Raw genomic sequence first — 20,813 nt, 5'->3', positions numbered from 1 at the left:
ATTTTGTTCTTCTCGTGGTTCCAGTAGGGGAGAGAAGGAGGAAGAGCAAGGAGCGGGGCGGTTAGGGGGGGACCCGCCGCGGCTGCTGCCACCGCCGCCGCCACCACTCGTCTCGGTGCTCGTGGCGTGGGAGAGGGGGGTGTGAGTCCCGAGCGCAAGCCAGCGGCGGCGCCGCTGCGGGAGGGTCGGCGGTGGGGAGGCGATGGCGGATATAGATAAACTCAACATCGACAGCATTATCCAACGGCTGCTGGAAGGTGAGAGGGACGGGAAGGGGCGGCCCCGGGGGCGCGAGGCGGGGAGTTGGAGCCCGTCGGGCCGCGGCAGGGAGCCCCGGAGTGGCTCGCTGTGGCCGGCGCCGGGGGAGGCCGTGGGGTCCCGAACTTGGCGCCGCCCGCTGCTCATTCATTGCGCCGGAGTGCAGCCTCGCTCCTTCCCGGCCAAGAAATTTGAAATTTCCCCGCTCCCCATCCCAACGTTTCCCGCCCGCTCCCCGCGATCCTCGGCAGTCTTTGGGGCTGGCGGGGGTGTTCCCCGCCGGACCCCGCGGACCTCACTTTTTTCTGTGAGCTCGAGTTTCCGGTCCTCGTCCTGTCGCCAAGCAGTTAGCCGGGGGAGGGATGTATGGGCTCTGCCGGGCTGGGGGGTTCTTTTTCCTGTCTTGGATGATGCTTTTCTTTTTATTATTTTGTGGTGCTGAAGTCAGGAGCCCGTTTCTAGTCCTTGGCGACAGACATGCACATCTCAAAAAACGGCTCCCCAGTACCACCGCCAAAGCCTTTTTTTAAGTTGTCCTCATCTTGGAGCGGTCTCCGCACTCTTTGCTGAGACCGGAATCCAGCGATGGAGACAGTATCATCGTCTTCCCAGTGCCAGGCTCTGCGGGAAGCGCTTGGCGTTCACATTGTTGCTGTGATAGTAGCTAATGCTTCCGCAGCGCAGATTGTGCGAGTTCTTTTGAGCTTTTCGTTGAGTTCTCACTAATCTTTTGAGGTAGGTACTGTTATTTTTAACTGTTCTGGAGAAGAAACTAAGACACAGAAGTCACTGGACCAAGGTCGCACAGTGTGTGATAGTCAAGTTTCACACCCAGGTAGCCAGAACTTAGAACTTGCAACAGCAATACGCCATTACGGAATGTACGAAAGAATTCAGGTGGCCAATGGCCAAAGAAAGGTTAAAGCACAGTTTTAGTTTGGACGGTATAATGAGAGGGCCGAGGAGAGGGAGAGGGCCGAGGTTGAGATTTTAAAGCGGGAGGCTGAAACGCTCTGCTCTTACGTGCAAGAGCCTGTTAGGTTAGCATCTTTGTTTAAGATTTTGGAAGAATTCACTGAAATCTAATTCTTGATCTGAGCACTTGATAATGAAAATGGGTAAGTTTTATCAGTTTTTGCCAATACCCTGTCCACCTACAATATTTTGGGGGTATAAATGCTGTGAGTAGAATTGAGAACATGAACAGTTGCAGCATTCTGGTGGTAGAGCTTTTGAAGTAAAGCATTAAAGTAAAACACTGTCTTTTTCCTAATCTCTGCATATTTTCCTTTCATATTTTAAGAAGGAACCCACTAAATATCTTTAAGGACTTTAGAAATACTCTTTAAATGTTGCTTCCATTTATAGGTGAAAACTTTGTCATTCAATTCCTATATTTATATGAGGTCAGAAACCGATAAAGATAATTTACTGTAACAAAATAACTTTTTTTTTCCTCCTGCCAAGACAGTCTGTAGCTCAGACTGGCTTTCAATTCTGCTTAATTCTTGTGCCTCAGCCTCCCAAGTGCTGGAATTACAGGCATGTACCACCACGCATGATTTAAGAAAAGTAACTGTTAAGCATTTCCATTTCAGTTTGGAAGTTCTGCACATATGTGCAGGGGTATAGTGGACTCCTGCTGGAGGGCCTTGTTTCTTTATGAAAAAAGGAGGATTGTGGTTATGGGTTTGAGCCGTCAGAACTTTAAGGTTTTCTGTCTGATTGACACAAAAACTGTTGAAAAATTTTACCGGTAAAATTTTACTGGTAAATTTGGCTCATTTGTTTTTTCCGTGTGTTGTGTACTGGGGATTGAGCACAGGCGTTGTGCGGGCTTAGCAAATGTTCTGCTACCAAGCTACATCCCCAGCTTTATTTTTTGTTTTGTGTGTTTGTTCCTTTTGTTTGTCTAGTCTTTTGGAGAGATGGTTCCACTTTTGTAACCCAGGCTGGCCTGGAACTGCAAGTGATCCTCCTGCCTCCACCTCTCCCAAGTGGTGGGATTAAAGGCCTGTGTCAGGCCATGCTTGGCTCCCAGTTTTGTTTTTTGTTTTGTCTTTTTTTGTGATACTGGAGAATGAACTCACCTTGCCGGGGAGTCGCCTATTGCTGCTGAGCTAAATCCCTAGAGCCATTTTTAAATTTTATTTTGAAACAGGTCTCAAGAGTTACCCAGGCTTGTCTCAACTTGCAGTCCTCCTGCCTCAGCCTCCAGAGTTGTGTCACTTCCCCTGGCCACATTGATCATTCATTAATATTTCCAGTTTACATGTTATATTGCACTTGTAAAGCAGATTTTTTTAATATTTCCTTTTTAAAATTAATATGAAATGCGCTTAAATGCTGTGGGTATAGGCTAGCTACGTAATAAAGGTACTTTTTTGTAAATGTTAAATTGGCAAAACATCTGTTTAAGATGATTTGAGTATACATGTAGTGAGTGGGGTGTTGATAATAAATTTTCTGCGTTTTGTAATGTCCCTCCCCCCCCCCCAATCTTTTTCTTGAAGTATTTTACATTGCTTTATCTTTCTGAGACAGAGTCTCACTATGCAGTTCAGGCTGGCCGTGAGCTCACTCTATAGTCCAGGCTGATCTTGAACTCAACAACCATCTTCTTAGTCCTGAGTGCGGGGATTACAGGTGTGTGCCACCACACCTAACTTTCTTTCTTTTTTTTTTTTTTTTTTAACATAGGAAATTTTATCTTTTAAGCTTGTGGGTTGTGTGAGTTGAGAAATGGCTTAGTAGTAAGTACACAATGAAACTTGGGAGATTTAGAACATAAACTAGTCATTGAATAGTTTGGTACTCTTGAATGTGTTGGGGAAAAGGGAGACTTGGACAGAGTTTGTTTTGTAAATCTCTCAAGGAGTGATGGCTAGAGATTTTGTTACATAGCAAGTGGTTGTAATGTATTTTATGTACTGGTTTGCAAGAAGCATCTTAGTGCTGAAGAATGGTGCTGTCAAACTGCAAGACTGCATAATTACCTGATCTTCAAGAATGACTTAACTGTCCTGTGCAAAATCCTTTACATAAGAAAGCTTTTAATGTCAGTTTTCAGGTACTTTGAAACTGTTTAGCTTTTTAGAACCCATTTCTATCTTAATGTCAACAGTGGCATCCTAGTTGTATGTTTCTGATCCCCTGACTGGACACCTCTGTTGTGAGTTCCTACCTTCCAGCATATTCATTACAAGCCTGCAGTGCCACCTACAAGGCAGAAGACAGGGCAGGTGCAGGCCAGAGTGGTACACATCTCAGCACTCCAGAGGCTGAGGCAGAAGAATCACCACAAGTTGGAGGCTAGCCAGCACTGCACAGCAAAACCCAATCAAAAAAAAAAAAAAAGGAAAGCTTTCTTGCAGACAGTGATTGGGAGAACTTCTTTTTTAAGCCAAACCATGAAAAAGACTGCTCCTTGTACCGACAGTACTCTTTTCCTTATCAATAGACAGTAACAGTGAAACCTTCACAGGGTTAGATATATCTTTCTGTTGTGTTTGGGGAGATTTATGTTGCCCTGGAACCTGGGGTGGCCTGGCAATGGGAATTAGAGGTGGCCTGGGCCAGCCATTAGCCTAGCAGTCGTCAGTGGTACAAGTTGATGAAGTTGCAGTATATATGTCTTTGAAACTACAGTTCTTCTGGGAGCTCGACAGTTGTACACAGTCAAGTGCTGGTCAGTCCACTCTACTCAGCAAGAATTAAGAGATCCTCCTTACAGCTGGAATTTTAGAACAAATTTTTATGATTTTAGTGTTGAATTTATGTATCTAAAACATGGAAGAGTAGATTTATTTGTAGGTCTTGATTTATCTAAAATGTGCAGTTTTCTCCATTAAGTAGTCTACTCATTGCTTGTCCAGAAAAGAGTGAGATCACAGGATATGAAGACTTATGCAGGGTCAGCTGTGTGGTGTACTCCATGATATTTATCAAAATGTGATTTTAGACTCTAGAAATTTAAACATTTTCCATTCGGCTGTCTTCATCAGAAGTGCAGAAGACTAAGATACTTCATGGATAGCAGTGAATAGTGTTGGTTGCAGCTACCTCCCTTGAGAGAATTGGTGTAGCCCAAAGTGTATAACACCAGCAGTTATAGCAAGGTTGGGGAGGGCACGGGGTAGAAACAGCTATGATGAACAGAAGTGCAAGTCTTCACGGTGACTCTACAAAGTCCCAGAGGAATTTTTATAACATTTTTGTGGTTTTTATTTTTTGTAGAAAATAACTTTGTGTGTGAAAGTTTAATGTCAGAAATACTGTGTTTTTTCTTAGTGGGCGGTCTTTCTAAATCTTGGATGTGAGCATAGTGCTTCACTATCATAAACATGGCATGGCTTAAGATTACTTTAATAGGATTATCTTAAAACAGCAATACCTTGGTTTATTTTTATACAAGTTGTGTCCATCTTAGATTTTTAAAACTATTTCATTTCTCTAGGGTTTTTCTGTATGAATGCTGTTCCTCCAAAATGATCTTTTAACAAGTAAGGTCTTTTACATGACCAGAATGGTGATTTATTTGTCATAATCTCAGAGAGTAGTCTTAATTTTCTCCTGTAGTTTTTATCTCTACTTTTTCAGCTGAGTGAAAAGTTGGAGCTCATGAAGAAAGGCTGATGTTGCAAATAATGGCCAATAACTTTTTCCTAATTGCAAACAAATATTTATCAGTTTGGATTTCTTTTTATTTTATTGGTACATTTTAGATAAATATAGTGTTAATATTCATCATAGGGAATTTGTACCTTTGCATGATATATCAAAGATTTATAGGGCCTGTCATACCTATTGAATACATTCATTGTGGTAACAATTCTTGATAAAGTCAGACATTTTTATTCTGATGTTAGTGATTTGCCAGATAAATAGGTCAGATGCTGTACCTTTTTACATCACAACTTGCGCAGTTACCATCGTAGTGCACTGGCAGCATGATGGCATTTGGCTATCATCCCAAAGTCCTGCATTTGGGAGGCTGAGGGAAGGATTACTGTGTGTTTGAATCTATTCTGGGTTAGGGTTAGGGTTTGTCCCCCAGCATCTGAGTGACCTACAGTGTGTGCTTAGCAATTATTTTGATGAATGTTTGAAGCATGGCAAGTAAGTATTGTCTTATAGAACATTCCGTATTAGGTATTAATGTCTCCTATTTGTTAGGATGCATTTTGATTTTATATCTACCAAATTTTTCTTGAGCATTGACTGTAATATTAACTCTTGATTTGGAAACTTGTGTAGAGTAAATGTTTAAGTGAAAAGGTGGTGGTGGAAGCACCATTAGATTGCTGTGGCCTTGGGCTGAGTCCTTGAACCAGCCTCTGACAGCGGAGGTTAAGGGATGTGACCTCGTGATAACTGTGTAAAGCCCCATAGCACAGTTCCCTGCCCAGTAAGGTTAGCCACAACAGACAGATGTTTTTTATTAGGTGGACTGGAAATAGTGAAGTATAGATTTTTATACTGTTGAGAGATTTGATACCTTTTAGAAATACATTTGGATTACGACAACTCATTTTGAAATCTTGAAATTTAAGAGTAACTCTGAACTTTCATAATTAGAAAATCATCCTAGTAAAGTGTGGTAGGAAAATAGTGCTTTGTTTTATAAGTTAATAAAATATTTTATAGAAACAAGATTTTCCCTGGTCAGAAGTATATAGTTTAAGAGTACATAGCTAGCATGTGTGAGTGAGGTCCTGTGTTAGATCACCACCACCACCCCCCAAAAAAAGCGTAGTCTGCAGTATGTTCTAAAACCACAAAGCAACAGTACTTAAAACATTGATTCAGGCCTCCTGCAGCTAATTTTGAGCATAGACAGTATTTGAGGGGCATGTATATACCACAGAGCAAGACCACTGTGGTCCAGGGGACTTACCATATCTCTACCAGGGGTCCAGATGAGCAGGGGTTAAAGTTCGAAGTGCCGTATTGAGTGGGGGTGACCAGTGCTATGAGGACAATTCAGAAAGAGTGTGAGGCAGCTTTGGAGAAGAGAGGGGAGGATAGCATGTTTAAAGATGGCACTGGAAAGATTCCAAAGCCAAGAAAATTTATATTAGCAACATTGACTTAATCTGATGGCATTGATTTACTATCATAAAATTTCTGTAACAAAGTAAGACTGTCATCTATATGGATATAGGCTTATTATACCAAATTATCACAAAATTCTTCTGAAAGGCTTAAGAATGAGCCTCTCATTCACACATGTGGGATTCTGCTGAAGAAAATGCAGACTGAAACCAGAAGCTTCCAGGAGTTCCCTCCTGGCCAAAAATAAAATTTCCTGCTGGGCATTCTGCCCGTTTTTGGCTGACTTGTGGAATCACTAGTGATTGGAGTTTTCTGGCCAGGGAAGCAGGAGCCCACCATCTTTCCATCAGGAAGGTTTCTTGAATTCTGTCCTCTGTCTGTCTGTGTGTGTGTGTGTGTGTGTGTGTGTGTAGAAAAAGAAAATTACTGTTTTCTTCTGGGGGGAAGAATTGCTCAGTTGCTGATGTATCTATTTCAGATCTACCCTCAAAGATAACCATATCTCTGCTTTTCAGAAAGAAACTCAAACTTTTAGTTGAATTCTATATTTTTGGGTCCAAATTGAAATGATCTGAAAGCAGTAGAACAAATCCAGAAACTTCAGTGGGTCTCAGTCCAGCCCTTTGTCTTGTCATTGTATGGATTTTGTGTGTGTGTGTGTGTGTGTGTGCGCGCGCGTGCACGTGTATGCTTGAAGAGTTTGCCTACTGTCCTCATCCTTCTTTCCTTCACATTTTTCATTGAAAAATAACACTGTTTTACACACTGCTGTTTTTTTGTTGCTTCAGAGAACTCGGGGTTTGGGTGACCATCAAGGATATAGGATAGTTTTTACCAGAGCAGCATTTCTGTCTCAGACATACCCCACTTTTTTTCTTCTTTTTTTTTAAATCTGTACCAGGGATCAAACTCACAACTGCCTGCTTGCAAGGCAGGCGCTTATGATGCTGAGCTAAATCCCTAGCCCCTCAGACATACCCTTTTAATAGAAAAACTCTTAACAAAGGCTGTTTCTTGTTATTATTCTGTGTTACAGTCACAGAATAGATACTAGATATTTACACAATGAAGCTAGTTATAAATCAAATAAACATTTGTGCTGTTAATCCACTGTGGGGCCACATGATTTTACATTTTTAATACAGAGCCTCTTTTTATCTTTTTGAGACAGGGTCTCACTGTGTAGTTCAGGCTGGTCTTGAACTCATTTTGTAGCCCAGGTTGGTTTTGAACTTAAAATGATCCTCTGCCTCAGCCTCCCACATGCTGGTATTACAGGCCTGTACCACCATGCCCAGTTCTTTTGTTTTAAGACAAAGTCTCACTATGTAGTTCAGGGTGGCCTTGAACTCGGGGTGATCTTCCTCAGCCTCCCCAGTGCCGAGATTGCAGGCATGTGCTACCACACCCCACCAGTGCTGAGCCTCTAAAACTAATAAAATTTAAATTAGCAACGTAATTTAGTTTGATTTTGTGGTTTTACTAAAAATAAATCACTTGGTACAGGGTTTCATTGTGAAAAGATGTAACCTTAATTTCCTTGTTTATTGTCCATGTATTTTTACTTTGGTTTTATTTTAGAAGATGCCTGCTTTCCTAAATCTTGGGTACTCTAAAGAATTGGATTCAAACACATAGAGGGTATTCAGGCTCCTTACCATCTCAAACTCTGTCAGCAGTGGTGCTGTGCTATTTAATCTGTATTTAATGGCTGACTAATCTCTTACAACTGGAACCAAAACATTTCTTCGTTATTGCTACTGCTTACCTACTTATCAACACATTATGGCAAGACCTTCTGCCTCCACAGTGGGCAAAACTGAAAACTCTGATGTGAACACTGGAGTTCAGGATGCTCCATGCTGTGGGATGATTTCTGTCTCCAGTTGCTTTTCTGTCTGTTCACAAGACTGGAAAACCTTCCTTTCAGCACATGCTGATACCCTTTGCCAAGTGTTGTAGGCATAATCATAAGCACAGATGCAGGCCCAGAAACGACACAACAAAACAAGTACAGTGAGCCTATGGCATTTTTTAAATGAAATGAAGGCAACACTTTAAAAAATCAGACTATTGATCCTTATGGTCCTCAGAACATTGATTGGTACAGAATTCTAAGCATTTCTACTTCATATTTAATATAATCAGTTCTTAAGACAAATTTGGTAACATGACAGTTTGAACTCTGCTGTGAAAAATGCTAGTTTGCTTATAAAATCTGTGAGGACTGGAGACCAAAAGAGCTGTTCTAATGGGAGAACTGTAGGTGAACAAGGCCACGTGTGTGACTTGGATGTAGAACAGACCAGAAGCTGTGTAGTATGCAGTCATTTCTTTTCTTTTTCCTGGTACTCGAACTCTTACGCAGTCATTTCTAACACTTTACCCCCTTACACAGTGAGGTGACCCCTTGTTTAGGATGCTGTTAAGAATCATATTTGATATGGGAGATACAGCTAAATTGAAGAATACCTAAGAGTTTATGAATCTAGTTAATCATTAGAAACATACTCTTTTTTTGAGTGTGTTGGTGCATATTTGTATTCCTAGTGCTCAGGAAGCTAAACCAGGAAAACTGAGCTCAAGGCCAATTTGGGCTACATAGTTCAAGTGCAGTTTGATCTGTGTATATAGTGAGACCCTCTCAATATCTACCTCATGCTCTTTATAAATTCCCTGAGAAATAAGACCAATTGGAAAAGAAACCATGTTTTGCCCTCCTTATATATAGTTTATGTCTTAAGTATCACATTTTTTATGTTGAATTGTATTTTGGCTGGATTGAGCTAATTAGGGTTTTTCTTCCGTGCAGTGAGAGGGTCCAAGCCAGGTAAGAATGTCCAGCTACAGGAGAATGAAATCAGAGGACTGTGCTTGAAGTCTCGTGAGATCTTTCTCAGTCAGCCTATCCTACTAGAACTTGAAGCACCTCTCAAAATATGTGGTAAGTTTTGGGACATTAAATTTCTTTGGCTACGTGATTTGAGTCAAGGGCCTGTTGACTTTGTTTCAGCTAGCAGACTCATTCCTGTTTTATAACTTGGAACTACTTACACAATACCATTTTAGGGGCTGAGAATACAGCTCAGTGGCACAGCACCTGCCCGGCAAGTGCAAGGTCCTGAGTTCAATTCCCAGTACAAAAAAAGTATCAGCATTAGAATAAATTTCTTGAATGGAATTAGTTTACTTAAATATGTTTCATATTTTTAAAAAGAAATGTAAACAAGATGAAACGAAGAAGGGAGAGCTAAGAAAAGGTCTAAACTATATCAATATAGGGTTATATTTGAACTTAAAGCATCTCTGGTTATACCTAAAAATACAACTTGCTTTTGAAACTCATTTAGTCCTTATACTGTTGTATATACTAAAAGCAGATAATCTTCAATACATGCCATAAAAAACTAAATATTGTTCATTTGAGTAATGTATTCTTGCATATTTGACACATGAATAAAATTTGTATTTTTTTTTAAAAGTGAAATGCTCTTAGATGTTATCTGGCAGGGGAAAATTGAAGTAATGTGGGTATAAGGTATGATTTTACTCAGAGGTTCTGTTGACATAGTACCTGGAGACTGACCTGTCGGAGATCTGACACTGATCAGCCAACTGAAAGGAAAACCATGTTACTTGGCAAGAAAGCATGCTGAGACGTAATATGCCTTTCCACAAAATAAATTCTTAATTAGTTGAATTTTGTCTGAGGTTCTGGACATATACATGTACTTAAGATTTTTATTATGGTCTGATCAATGAAATGTGATACAAGACTGATAACTTAGTTTTGGCAGGTTTGGTTTTTTTTGTTTGTTTTTTGAGACAGCCTCATTGTGTAGTTCAGGCTGGCCTTTACAGCTGTCCAGTTTCAGCCTCCCAAGTGCTGGGATTACAGGTGTGCACCACAGCTTTTGGTTGTCAAAGTAAGCTCTGATTATTAGAGACGATTTAGTATATAATGAAGATTTCAAGAATGTCTTTCCAAAGCCTTGTTTGTGAATTGAATTATAGGTATTGCAACAGTGTAACCAAATTCTTGTTTCTAGGTGATATCCACGGACAATACTATGATTTGCTTCGACTTTTTGAATATGGTGGTTTCCCACCAGAGAGCAACTATCTGTTTCTTGGGGACTATGTGGACAGGGGAAAGCAGTCATTGGAGACTATCTGCCTCTTACTGGCCTACAAAATCAAATATCCAGAGAATTTCTTTCTTCTCAGAGGGAACCATGAATGTGCCAGCATCAATAGAATTTATGGATTTTATGATGAATGTAAGTACTTTATACCTATGGAAGAGATACTTAGGATGTGGTTGTTAGAATTTATGAGAGTTTAGACTCAGTATTATAATATTGAGCTATTAACTTTTCTTTTTTCTTAAGTCTTTCCCTTAGTATAGGAAAATAATGCAATTATAATCTTCTGAGTTCTCTTATATGATTAGATTAGGAAACAATGATCACATTACTTGTTTCTTGAACATAATTCTTAGTACAATTCTGAGAACCTGCTGAAATAGTTTTTGCTTTTAACAATTTAAGACGTAATTTCATTCCATATTCCATGAGATTCATCTCTTTAATGTGTGTGATTCAGGAGTTGGTAGTAAATTCTATAGAATTGTGCAGCTATAGGCCCCTACAGACAATACATTGTCTCTAAATTTGTATAGCTGCCTTCCTCCCACCCCACCCACCGAGTCTTACTGCGTAGTAGAGACTAGCTTTGAACTGACTGTGTGGCCCAGGCTGGCCTTGAGCTCTAGGTGATCTTCCTCCCTCAGCCTCCTGAGTGCTGGGATTATAGGCATGCACCAAGGTTTGCCTTTCCTAGAAAATATTTACTGTAAGTTCAATCTTATATATACAGTTTTTTAAATGTGTATTTTAGTTTTCTGACTTCTAAAATGTGCTGCATACAGAAAGCAAGTACTAAGTTTTTTAAAAATATCTTACATATTTTGTGACCCATTTTTGGATTGTTTAAATAGTTTGATAGAAGTGTATTTTTCCTCCACATTGGGCATTGAACCAGAACCTTTTCACTGAGGGATGTCCCAGGATCTTATTTAATTTTGACATTGGTGGGGCTGGGTATTTAGCTCAGCGGCATAAGCGCCTGCCTTGCAAGCCGGCAGTCATGAGTTCAATCCCTGGTACCGATAAAAAGGAAGAAAACAAACAAAAAAAAAAATTGACATTGGTGTCTCACTAAGTTGCCCAGGCTGGGCTGGAACTTTTTTTTTTGAAGGATTGTCCTTGCAACCCCTTGATGGCAGTTAGCACCTATAGTTTCTCACAATGTGATCTTCCCTCCCACCTATCTGAGGCTTAGAGATGTGTTTGGCTCGTTTATTAAATCATGCATCTCTATAGAGAGGTAACAGTCAGAGACATAGCTATCTTAAAATCACCTTTCCAGGGACTAGGGGTGTATGTAGCTCAGCACTTGAATGCTTACTTAGGGTGTTCAAAGCTCTGGGTTCAACCCTAGTACTGCTCAAAAAAATCTAAAACCACATTATTACAGCTGGATGTTTCCTTGGTCTGTGACCTGTAGAACTAGCTAATAAGTGAGGTGGGACGAATCACCAGGGGAAAAAAATCTTGAGGGTTCTGGAGTGACTGGGACAATTTTAGTCTGACAAGGACATTTGTTTATTAACAGTAAGTGTCTAAAGAAAAGCACTATAGAAGAGTTACTCTAAGGAGGTAGTGACATTGGGAGGCAGATTTTTTTTATATTACTGCGTTTTGGGTATTAATTACAGGTCTTTGGACTAAGAAAGCATTCCTTTCACACTGCTGTTACCTCACAAAGTACTTTGATGTTTTCATTGATAAAATTCAAATCTGAATGGTCTCTGTTGTGACATAAGTCTTAATGTGATGGGATTGAATGCATCAGTTTTGGGTTGTACTTAATGCAGTCCATGGCCTCTAAATGATTCATTAGCTCAGTATTGGTTGAAAGCAGTTCTTTTTTCTTATTCATTTGAAACTGGGTCTTGCTATGTAGGCTCACCTTGAACTTACTGTGTAGCCCAGGTTGGCCTCAGTTACATGTGCTCAGAAGTAGGAGGAGGAAAGCTTGATAGATGAGTTAACAGAAATAGCAAGAAATAAGCAAATGAAGCTGTCTCTACGAAGAAGGAAGATATAGGAGGGAAAAGTCTCCAGGGAATCCTACTGATGATTGCTCAGATGGGGTTTTAGTAGAAAATGGAGACTGAACTTAGTCTAAATGGGATTGGGACGGTCTGGTTTATGGTTTTGCATCATTGTGATCATCAATGATCACTATTAAAAATCAGACGTGTTGATTGTACATACATATGTTCCCCTTCAACCTCTTTTTGTAAGGAGAAATTTAAGCTTTCAGGACCTGCCAGGGAAGGAAGGTAGAGGACAGAGAGAATTAATAGCTTCCAAAGGATGAACAGAGGTGTGTTATGTACATATACCACTTCCTCATGATGAATGTATTGATGAATTGTGTACTGCAAACATATAGTAGTAAATTTTTGAAAAGTGATCCCAATTGGGTGTGGTGGCACATTTCCTTTAGTCCCAGCACTCAGGAGGCTGAAGTAAGGATCACTGTGAGTTCGAGGCCAGCCTCAGCTGTATAGTGAGTTCAAGGTCAGCCTGAACTTCATAGTGAGACCCTGTCTCCAAAAAAAAAGGCCTAGTAATTAGGAAACCAGAAACTGTCAAGAGAAAAGACAGCAGTCTTTAATTGCAGAGGTTCGTTGGGTTTGCCTTACCTTTCAAGTCCTGTATTAAACATTAAACTCCCCACCTCCCTGCTTAATGTTTTTTGTTTCGTGGTGTGTGTGTGGGGGGGTGCTCTTAGGGTTTTGCTATGAAGTTCAGGCTAGCCTGCAACTTGCACAAGTCCTTCTGCCTCAACCTCCTAAATGCTGGAGTTACAGGCATGTACCATCACACGCAGCCTCCCCTGCTTGAATTGTGTTAGATTAAAAGGTAGTAAAGAAAAAAAAAAGTGTTGGTTGGGCTGTAAGCCTTGAGCTGTTCCTCTGTTCCCCCACATAAGGAAAGAGAGAGACTAAGGACAGATTTTAAGTTTAGGAACAAAGGCTCTCTTTTAAGTGTGATAGGGTACAGGGAGACAAAAGCACTCTATTTCAGGCAGACCTCAGTTAATTCAGAAAATGTTTATACTTTTGTATAAGAATTGTGAATAGGTTTGTGAACTCAAAATAAATTTTCATGTAGAAAAAGTGCTTGAGTCCTACTTCTGTCAGAGCTGTACTCTGACTCAGAATGTGTGCAATACAGATCCTGATAAGGGAGTGACCACCCTGTGGCCTTGATTTATAGTGTTAGGAACAGAAATCCTGAAGTACTTGCAATATACAATTTGTCTTTCCCTGTAGTCATCTACCTCCTGCTATTTTCAGGGTGGGAGTTCTCTTGTATCAGTAGTTATTGTCAGGGATGATAGGATAGGTGTCATTTCCTCAGATGGAAGGTGGCAGTGGCACACATAAAAATCTGTGCATATTTGCCTTTAGAATTAGGGAGTCCCGGGGTTTCGCCTGGTGGCATAAGCACCTGCCTAGCAAGCACATGGTTGTGAGTTCAATTCCCGATACAAAAAAAAAAAGAAATAGGGAGCTCTATCTATTTATGGAAATTGAACAAAACATTAGATTTAAAACACAATTGATGCTACCAAATAATTATTAGGATTTGATGGTAAACCTGAATCGTGATCCTGTCTGATATTTTTATTTCATACTTCATGAAATTTAAGAATATTTCACGTGGAAGGGTTAGTTGTTGTTTGTGGATCAGCTATCTTGTTTATGTACCTGTGCAACTAATTGTAAGTGACACTAGGAAATACTCGTTTTGTTTTCATTTCTGTTTTTTGAGGTACTGGGGATTGAACTCATGACCTTGCGCTTGGCAGACAGGCACTTATGCTATTGAGCTAAGTCCCCAGCCCCATGTTCATTTCTTGAGACAGGATCTCAACACATCCAGTCTGCCCACAGACTCAGCACATCCTCCCAAATGTTTGGATTCAGGCATGAACCACCAGTCCTGGCTGATCAGGAGGTTTTTAATAAAAGCATCATGTTAAGATAATTGCAGTCTTGTTTTGAGGGGAATTACCCTGAGAGAATGAAGCCACAGTATACTAAATTGTTAACTGTCATAAATATTCACAGGTAAAAGAAGATACAACATTAAACTATGGAAAACTTTCACAGACTGTTTTAACTGTTTACCAATAGCAGCCATCGTGGATGAGAAAATATTCTGCTGTCATGGAGGTATGTGGGCCAATTTTCTCTTTTAACATAGGTTTTAATATCTTCTGAAGATGAGCACTTTACATTTGTGAGTCAGTGTTGGGATGACTTCCTGTAAGTAACTCTGTGTTGTTGATATATTACTTGTGCATGTGACCCAGCAAAGATCATTTGGATAGGTGTCTGAAGTGAGCAGTTGATTTTTTTTTACAGTGAGTTCTATGACTCTCTAACAGTTTGATTTGAAAATACAGCAGACATTATTTTTAAATATAAAATTAAAAATACAAGAGGCAGGAGACAGCAAGGCAGCAAAGTGGCAAAGAAGCAGCAGCCAAAGACAAGGACAGCAGCCCTGTCTGTCTGTTACGTTCTTTTTAGGCACGCCACCCTTAGGATGCGTTGCATTCAAAGTGGTGGAGTGTTTTTAACCAAAACTGAAGATCAGTGTTAACAAGTCTGTAGGCAAGTGGAACCGTTAAAGTGATAACATCTTTTGAAAACAGTTCTGCTTTGTTTTTTCTCATTTAATAGGTTTATCACCAGATCTTCAATCTATGGAGCAGATTCGGCGAATTATGCGACCTACTGATGTACCAGATCAAGGTCTTCTTTGTGATCTTTTGTGGTCTGACCCCGATAAAGATGTCTTAGGCTGGGGTGAAAATGACAGAGGAGTGTCCTTCACATTTGGTGCAGAAGTGGTTGCAAAATTTCTCCATAAGCATGATTTGGATCTTATATGTAGAGCCCATCAGGTATTGATTTTGAATTTTACATGTACACTTAAGAGCATGTGTGTGAGCACAGATTCTCCTTGTTGATTTTGGTGGGTAGGTATTGCTTATTTATACGGTGTCTCTGGAAACAACCTGTCAGGCTCAGTGGGAAACTGAAGAGTGGTTTTACTCATCAACATTTGTATATACTTACACTGGAAAAATGTTTTTTCCAAGGTGGTTGAAGATGGATACGAATTTTTTGCAAAGAGGCAGTTGGTTACTCTGTTTTCTGCACCCAATTATTGTGGAGAATTTGACAATGCTGGTGCCATGATGAGTGTGGATGAAACATTAATGTGCTCCTTTCAGGTAGAGCATGTTTTCAAGATCATTTCCTTGTATTAGTTTGAATTTTACTGACTTGAAAAATAATTCTCATGTTACCTTTCTGTTGTTGTTCATTTATGTTGAATAATAGGGTACTTTTTGCTTTAAAGTATCCCACTCCTCATACTTTACAGATCTTTTTTAAAATCAGACTGACAGGCTTGAGGCCAAGTTCAATTCCCAGTGCCCCCCTTAAAAAAAAAAAAAAAAAAAAAAAAAAACAGTATAAATATGTCTAAAATCACTGCTTGTATGTAAAGATAGTATGATGTGCCAGATGAACTGTATGATTGCTTAATTCTACCCATTTTCCTGTAGTCTTAATTTCTATAAAACCTTTGTTGAAGTACACGATTCATTTGGCCCTCCACAAAAGCGCCTTTTGTGCCTAAGTCTTCCCTCATCCTTGTTTCATCTGCCTGTTATGACAAGCTTGACCACCCTCATCTCAACAAACTAAATGTAGCCACTGTAATGTTGTGGCAGTTGTCAGTTAAATGAATGAAAACAATTATTTTACCATATTCTAGGGAAAACTTGCAGATTGTACAGGGATTTGAGAAACACTGTTCTAAAAAATTTACATCAGAAGTGATGGAGATACTGTGGACCGGACATTGTTTTATCCAGAAGGAAGATAACTTCTCCAGATCATATATTTTATCTGTTCATTGTGGCATTACCAAACATTTTCACATCACCTTTATTTGTGTTACTGTACTGGTGAGGCTTTCAGAGTAGTTGGGAGATTTTAAATAGCCAAAAACATTTTTGAACAAGAGATGTAAATGAGATCTTTAAAAAAACTCTTTTAAGATTTTGGGTTGAGTGTATTTCCCAAAACTCATTTGTCTGTTGAATTTTCTCAGATTTTAAAACCTGCAGAGAAGAAGAAGCCGAATGCCACAAGACCCGTAACACCTCCAAGGGGTATGATCACAAAGCAAGCAAAGAAATAGATGTCATTTTGACACTGCCTAGTTGGGACTTGTAACATAGAGTATATAATCTCCATTTTTAAAACTGTAATGTGTACTGGTCAGCTTGTTCAGGTAGATCTGTGTTTGTGGGGGCCCCTCTTGTTTTTATTTTAATGAATGACATTTGCTGGTTATAACAGCAAATGAAAGACACTCCACTCCCAAGGAAAAGTGTTCTGTTCTTAATTCCCTGTTCCTTTTGCAGACAACTTTAATGATGGTGTTAAAACTACACCCCAGGACAGTTTATCCTGTTTGGGGGGTGGGGGGAGGGTAAGTGTTTAAGTGATCTTTTTTTTAATTCAGTACAACCCATGAATAATGTAAATGCTCATTTTCTTTAGAATATAAAGAGAGCCCTAGGGTGCTCCGAATCTGTACATGTTATTGTCATAATATGCATACTGTTGATACAAACCACTGTGAACATTTTTTTATTTTAAAATTTTGTCTCAAAGGGATTGCTTTTTCTTATTGTCTTGTCATGTACAAACTAGTTTTTTCAGCCGTCAACAGTAGACATAATCTTCAACCTTGCCAGGATCACTGGTATGATATATATTTAATTAAAGCACACTTTCCCCTACCTACAGTATACTTACAATGATGATTAAAGCCATTCTTTTCAATGTGACTTTTCCTAAAGCCAAAGTTTCTGTTGGATATGTATTGACACCCCTTAAGCGCAGGGTGGCATGGCTGCATACACATACCACCTTCTTGGGGATTCAAAAACGTGTTTTTGATTTTGAATAGCAATTAGTAATATAGTGTATTTAAGCTATTATGAGTAAAGTTAATAACATTTTATACAATTTCCATATAATCTATTCATTAAGTAATCTTTTTACAGTTGGACCAAGCCTGAACCCGTCTATTCAGAAAGCTTCAAATTATAGAAACAATACTGTTCTATATGAGTGACCGATTATGCTTTCTTTGGCCTACATTCTTTATTCTGCGGTGAAGTTGAGGCTTATAAGTCAAAACAAAGGAACTTAACTTGCTGTCCACCAGTTTATACAGGATTCACAGTATCTTATGACTTTTTTAAACTAAGATCTGTTAAAAAAAAAATCTGTTTCAACAGATGACCGTGTACAATACCATGTGGTGAAAATGAATTCAGACTTATTAAATGACAAACTTGTTAAATCTTCTCAGTGTCTATTTATCAGCACAATACACACAGGAAAACTGTTGATGGCATATTGAATAGATTTTAATGAATAAATTGCTCTGGAAACCAGTTTCTTCTTGGATTTGTGTTCCTTCAAGTAATCTTTCTGTCTCTGACATCTTATTTGCATGTAACTAGACTCCCTGCCCCTCTTTGCCTTGCCCTCCCCCTCTGCCTTCCCTCCTCCTCTCATTCTCACTTCACCTTAGCTCTGATGGGCCTTGGACTCATGCAAGCCCAGACTAGCCTCAAACTCTGAGATCCTTTTGCCTCAGCCTCCCAAGTGCTAGGACTATAGGTGTGCACCACCACACCCCTTGCAACTAAGTTTCTGAAGAGCAGTGAACTGTTGGGGGCAGTAGAGACAATCTTACATGTAATAATGCAGGCCAGCCTTGGCTCCTTGAACTCAGGATAATCATCCTGCCTTCTGAAGTGCTGGGAAGCTGTTTAATTTCAAAACAGCTAATTTTCTACATTCCGTGGGTTACACAAGGATCCATCAGGTCATTGACTTAACCTCACAGAGGGCAAAGATTACAGGTGTACACACTACTGGTAGCTGTCCTTTCCCTAGTTAAGGAGTTCGGTATTGTCATATTTCATTGTCAAAAGTATGTCGGATGTGTGCTTTCTCAAAATATACTAAAAGTCTCTTGAAAAGCACTTTATTCCTTTGTAGCCTGGCTTCCTTCATGGGGAAGACCACCTGGTGAGGGGTAGGATATATGTCGGGGTATAGAGGGTTGAGCATAGATGTGTAGGGCTATGTTCTCTGCACTAATCATCCATCCTGAGGCACCCAGGCTGTTCTGTTGGTGAAGTTAGAACTCCTACCTTCTATGTGGTGAATACATAATACTGTCCTGAACATTGAATTTTAGTCACTTGTGGGATTTCAGAACAGTACAAGGTTAAGTTGGGCTGCCCTGCTTGAGGTTTACCAGTCTTGGTAGTATAAGATTATTCCAAAGAACATAAATGTAGCATTAGTTGAAACAAGGTCTGTCTGGTTTTAAGACATAAGGTCCTTTAGAGAGACTGAAATCACAAAGTTACAATGACACTTATTCTGTGTCTCTAAGCTATATTCCTAACTTTTTTTTTTTTTTAAATCAGTACCAGGGAATCAAACTCACAACGTTGTACTTGCAAGGCAGGTGCTTATACCACTGCTAAATCCCCAGCCATCTCTTAGAGATGACTGCTAAGTTGCCCAGGCTGGCCTCACACTGACCTGAGGTCTGTACTGCCACACCCAGCTTGTGTGTGCTTCTGTAAGCTGTGATCAGGGTCATCAGAGTTCTGCTTCTGGCTAGGATGTGCACTTCCGAATGAGTGCCTTGAAAACTGCACCACGCCAAGCTTGCCTGCAGAACAGCTGCCTCGTGTTCTCAGAGGAATTCTTGACTCATCTTTAGTATATGTTGCCTTACAATAAACTGGTTTCATGTGTGTAGTACCACAGCTGAGTTCTAAATGGTGTGTCTTTTGACCTAGTAGTGAGCTATGGATGAGTAAGCGTTCCTGGTCACTTACTGCATGCAGAACACCACTATCGGTTTCCAGCCAGGTGATGCCATGGCTCTACCACTGAGCCACATCCCCAGCCTCTTGATTTTTAAAAACTGAACAGGTTCGGGGGCTGGGGATTTAGCTCAGCGGCATAAGCACCTGCCTTGCAAGCAGGCAGTCGTGGGTTCGATCCCTAGTACTGATAAAAAGGAAAAAGACAAAAAAAAAAAAACAGGTTCAAGCTGTTTGAGTAGCGTAATGTTTTTTCTAGTAATTCTTTTTTTGGTACTGAGGATTGAACCCGAGACCTTGTGCTAAATCCCCAGCTTAAGTCATTTCTGGTCCTAGGATTACACCTTCATAAAATATGTTAACAGGCCTTTTGTGGCTTAACAGACTGATAGGCAGTCGAAACCTATCCATTCAGTTCTCTGGTTTAGTATCCAGAGAGGCTTGGCCATGTCTCCCTGCAGTGGACAGTACAGAGGCTAACACTCCTTGTTCTCCAAAACCTTAAACCTCGGTGCTTCTCTAGTCACACATAAACATGGAACATAGACTAAGAACAAATTGGATGCAGAGCCAGGAAGAAGGTGCAGGATTTGGAGGGGAAAAGGAAATGAATTGTCTGGCTCCTATTTTAGGCTGGAGTGGGAGTTGGAAAGGGAAAGCATGCTGGGAAGTAAAGGTCTAAGATGAGCTGGTAAGCTGGAGTGAGGTTAGGGTTACTCATGGAGAGCAGAAGTGATAGAGGGACAAGCTGCTTGACAAAGCGTGTGAACTGAATTGGACCCAGAAACCAGTCTCAATCCAGTACCACGTGAATTTAGGAACAGAAAGCAAAGCCGGAAATACACATGAGTAGAGAAAGAATGTTTTCTTTGTGTTTGGCTATATGGGAAGCATTAAAGCAAGCTTCTTCCAAAGAAGTTAAATATGGTTGAAGTGCTGTCTGTTGATTGTCTCAAGAAAAACCAGAATTTATTTAGCCTCATGGACCAATTCGTTTGACTGCAGGGATAGTTCTGATGGGAAAAGAAGTCTGCAAATCAGATGTGTGTCTTAAGTTCACGTCAGCTTAGAGTATGACATTTCCCCTGCTCCAACTTCGGTTTCCTTACCCATGATACAGGGCAGGGTGGTGAACCTGTGGCATACTTGCCACAGTGGGCTGTTTGTATCATTGAAAGGTTCATCACGGACACGGACTAGAATACCTTGAGAGGAATAACCCACAAAACTACCAACAGGTTTAGCAATGTGTGTAATAAGCATTCAGCAAACACTAGCGCTAGTGGAAGACACCAAAGAATGTTTGAGATGTAAACTTAAGCGATAACACAAAGGAATAGCAGTTACACTGGGGAAACCTTGGCCTTTATGAGTGTGAACTCCAGCAGGAGAGTGGAAAAGGACATTCCAAA

The 20,813-nt window shown here is 40.1% G+C and overlaps 1 protein-coding gene across 1 annotated transcript; it reads left to right on the top strand.

Moving 5' to 3' along the window:
- The first annotated feature begins 4 nt into the window (after positions 1-4).
- Positions 5-17,943, top strand: Ppp1cc (protein phosphatase 1 catalytic subunit gamma). Its single transcript, XM_005000476.4, has 8 exons — positions 5-257; positions 9,125-9,256; positions 10,362-10,592; positions 14,522-14,626; positions 15,140-15,363; positions 15,562-15,696; positions 16,584-16,644; positions 17,548-17,943. The coding sequence occupies exons 1-8, from the start codon at positions 203-205 to the stop codon at positions 17,616-17,618; spliced, it is 1,014 nt and encodes a 337-aa protein (XP_005000533.1). The 5' UTR covers positions 5-202; the 3' UTR covers positions 17,619-17,943.
- Positions 17,944-20,813: the final 2,870 nt, after the last annotated feature.

Source organism: Cavia porcellus, unplaced genomic scaffold (genome assembly GCF_034190915.1).
Source record: "Cavia porcellus strain 051 isolate PalLab524CR breed Dunkin Hartley unplaced genomic scaffold, mCavPor4.1 scaffold_16, whole genome shotgun sequence".
NCBI lineage: Eukaryota > Metazoa > Chordata > Mammalia > Rodentia > Caviidae > Cavia > Cavia porcellus.
Note: the sequence above shows the minus strand (reverse complement) of the source record. Positions and strands in the feature narration are given on the sequence as shown.

Coding starts and splice junctions, on each gene's coding strand:
- Ppp1cc (XM_005000476.4), top strand. CDS start 203: ATGGCGGATATAGATAAACTCAACATCGACAGCATTATCCAACGGCTG. Junction 15,364..15,561: donor TTATATGTAGAGCCCATCAG/GTATTGATTTTG, acceptor GTTTTTTCCAAG/GTGGTTGAAGATGGATACGA. Junction 15,697..16,583: donor CATTAATGTGCTCCTTTCAG/GTAGAGCATGTT, acceptor GAATTTTCTCAG/ATTTTAAAACCTGCAGAGAA.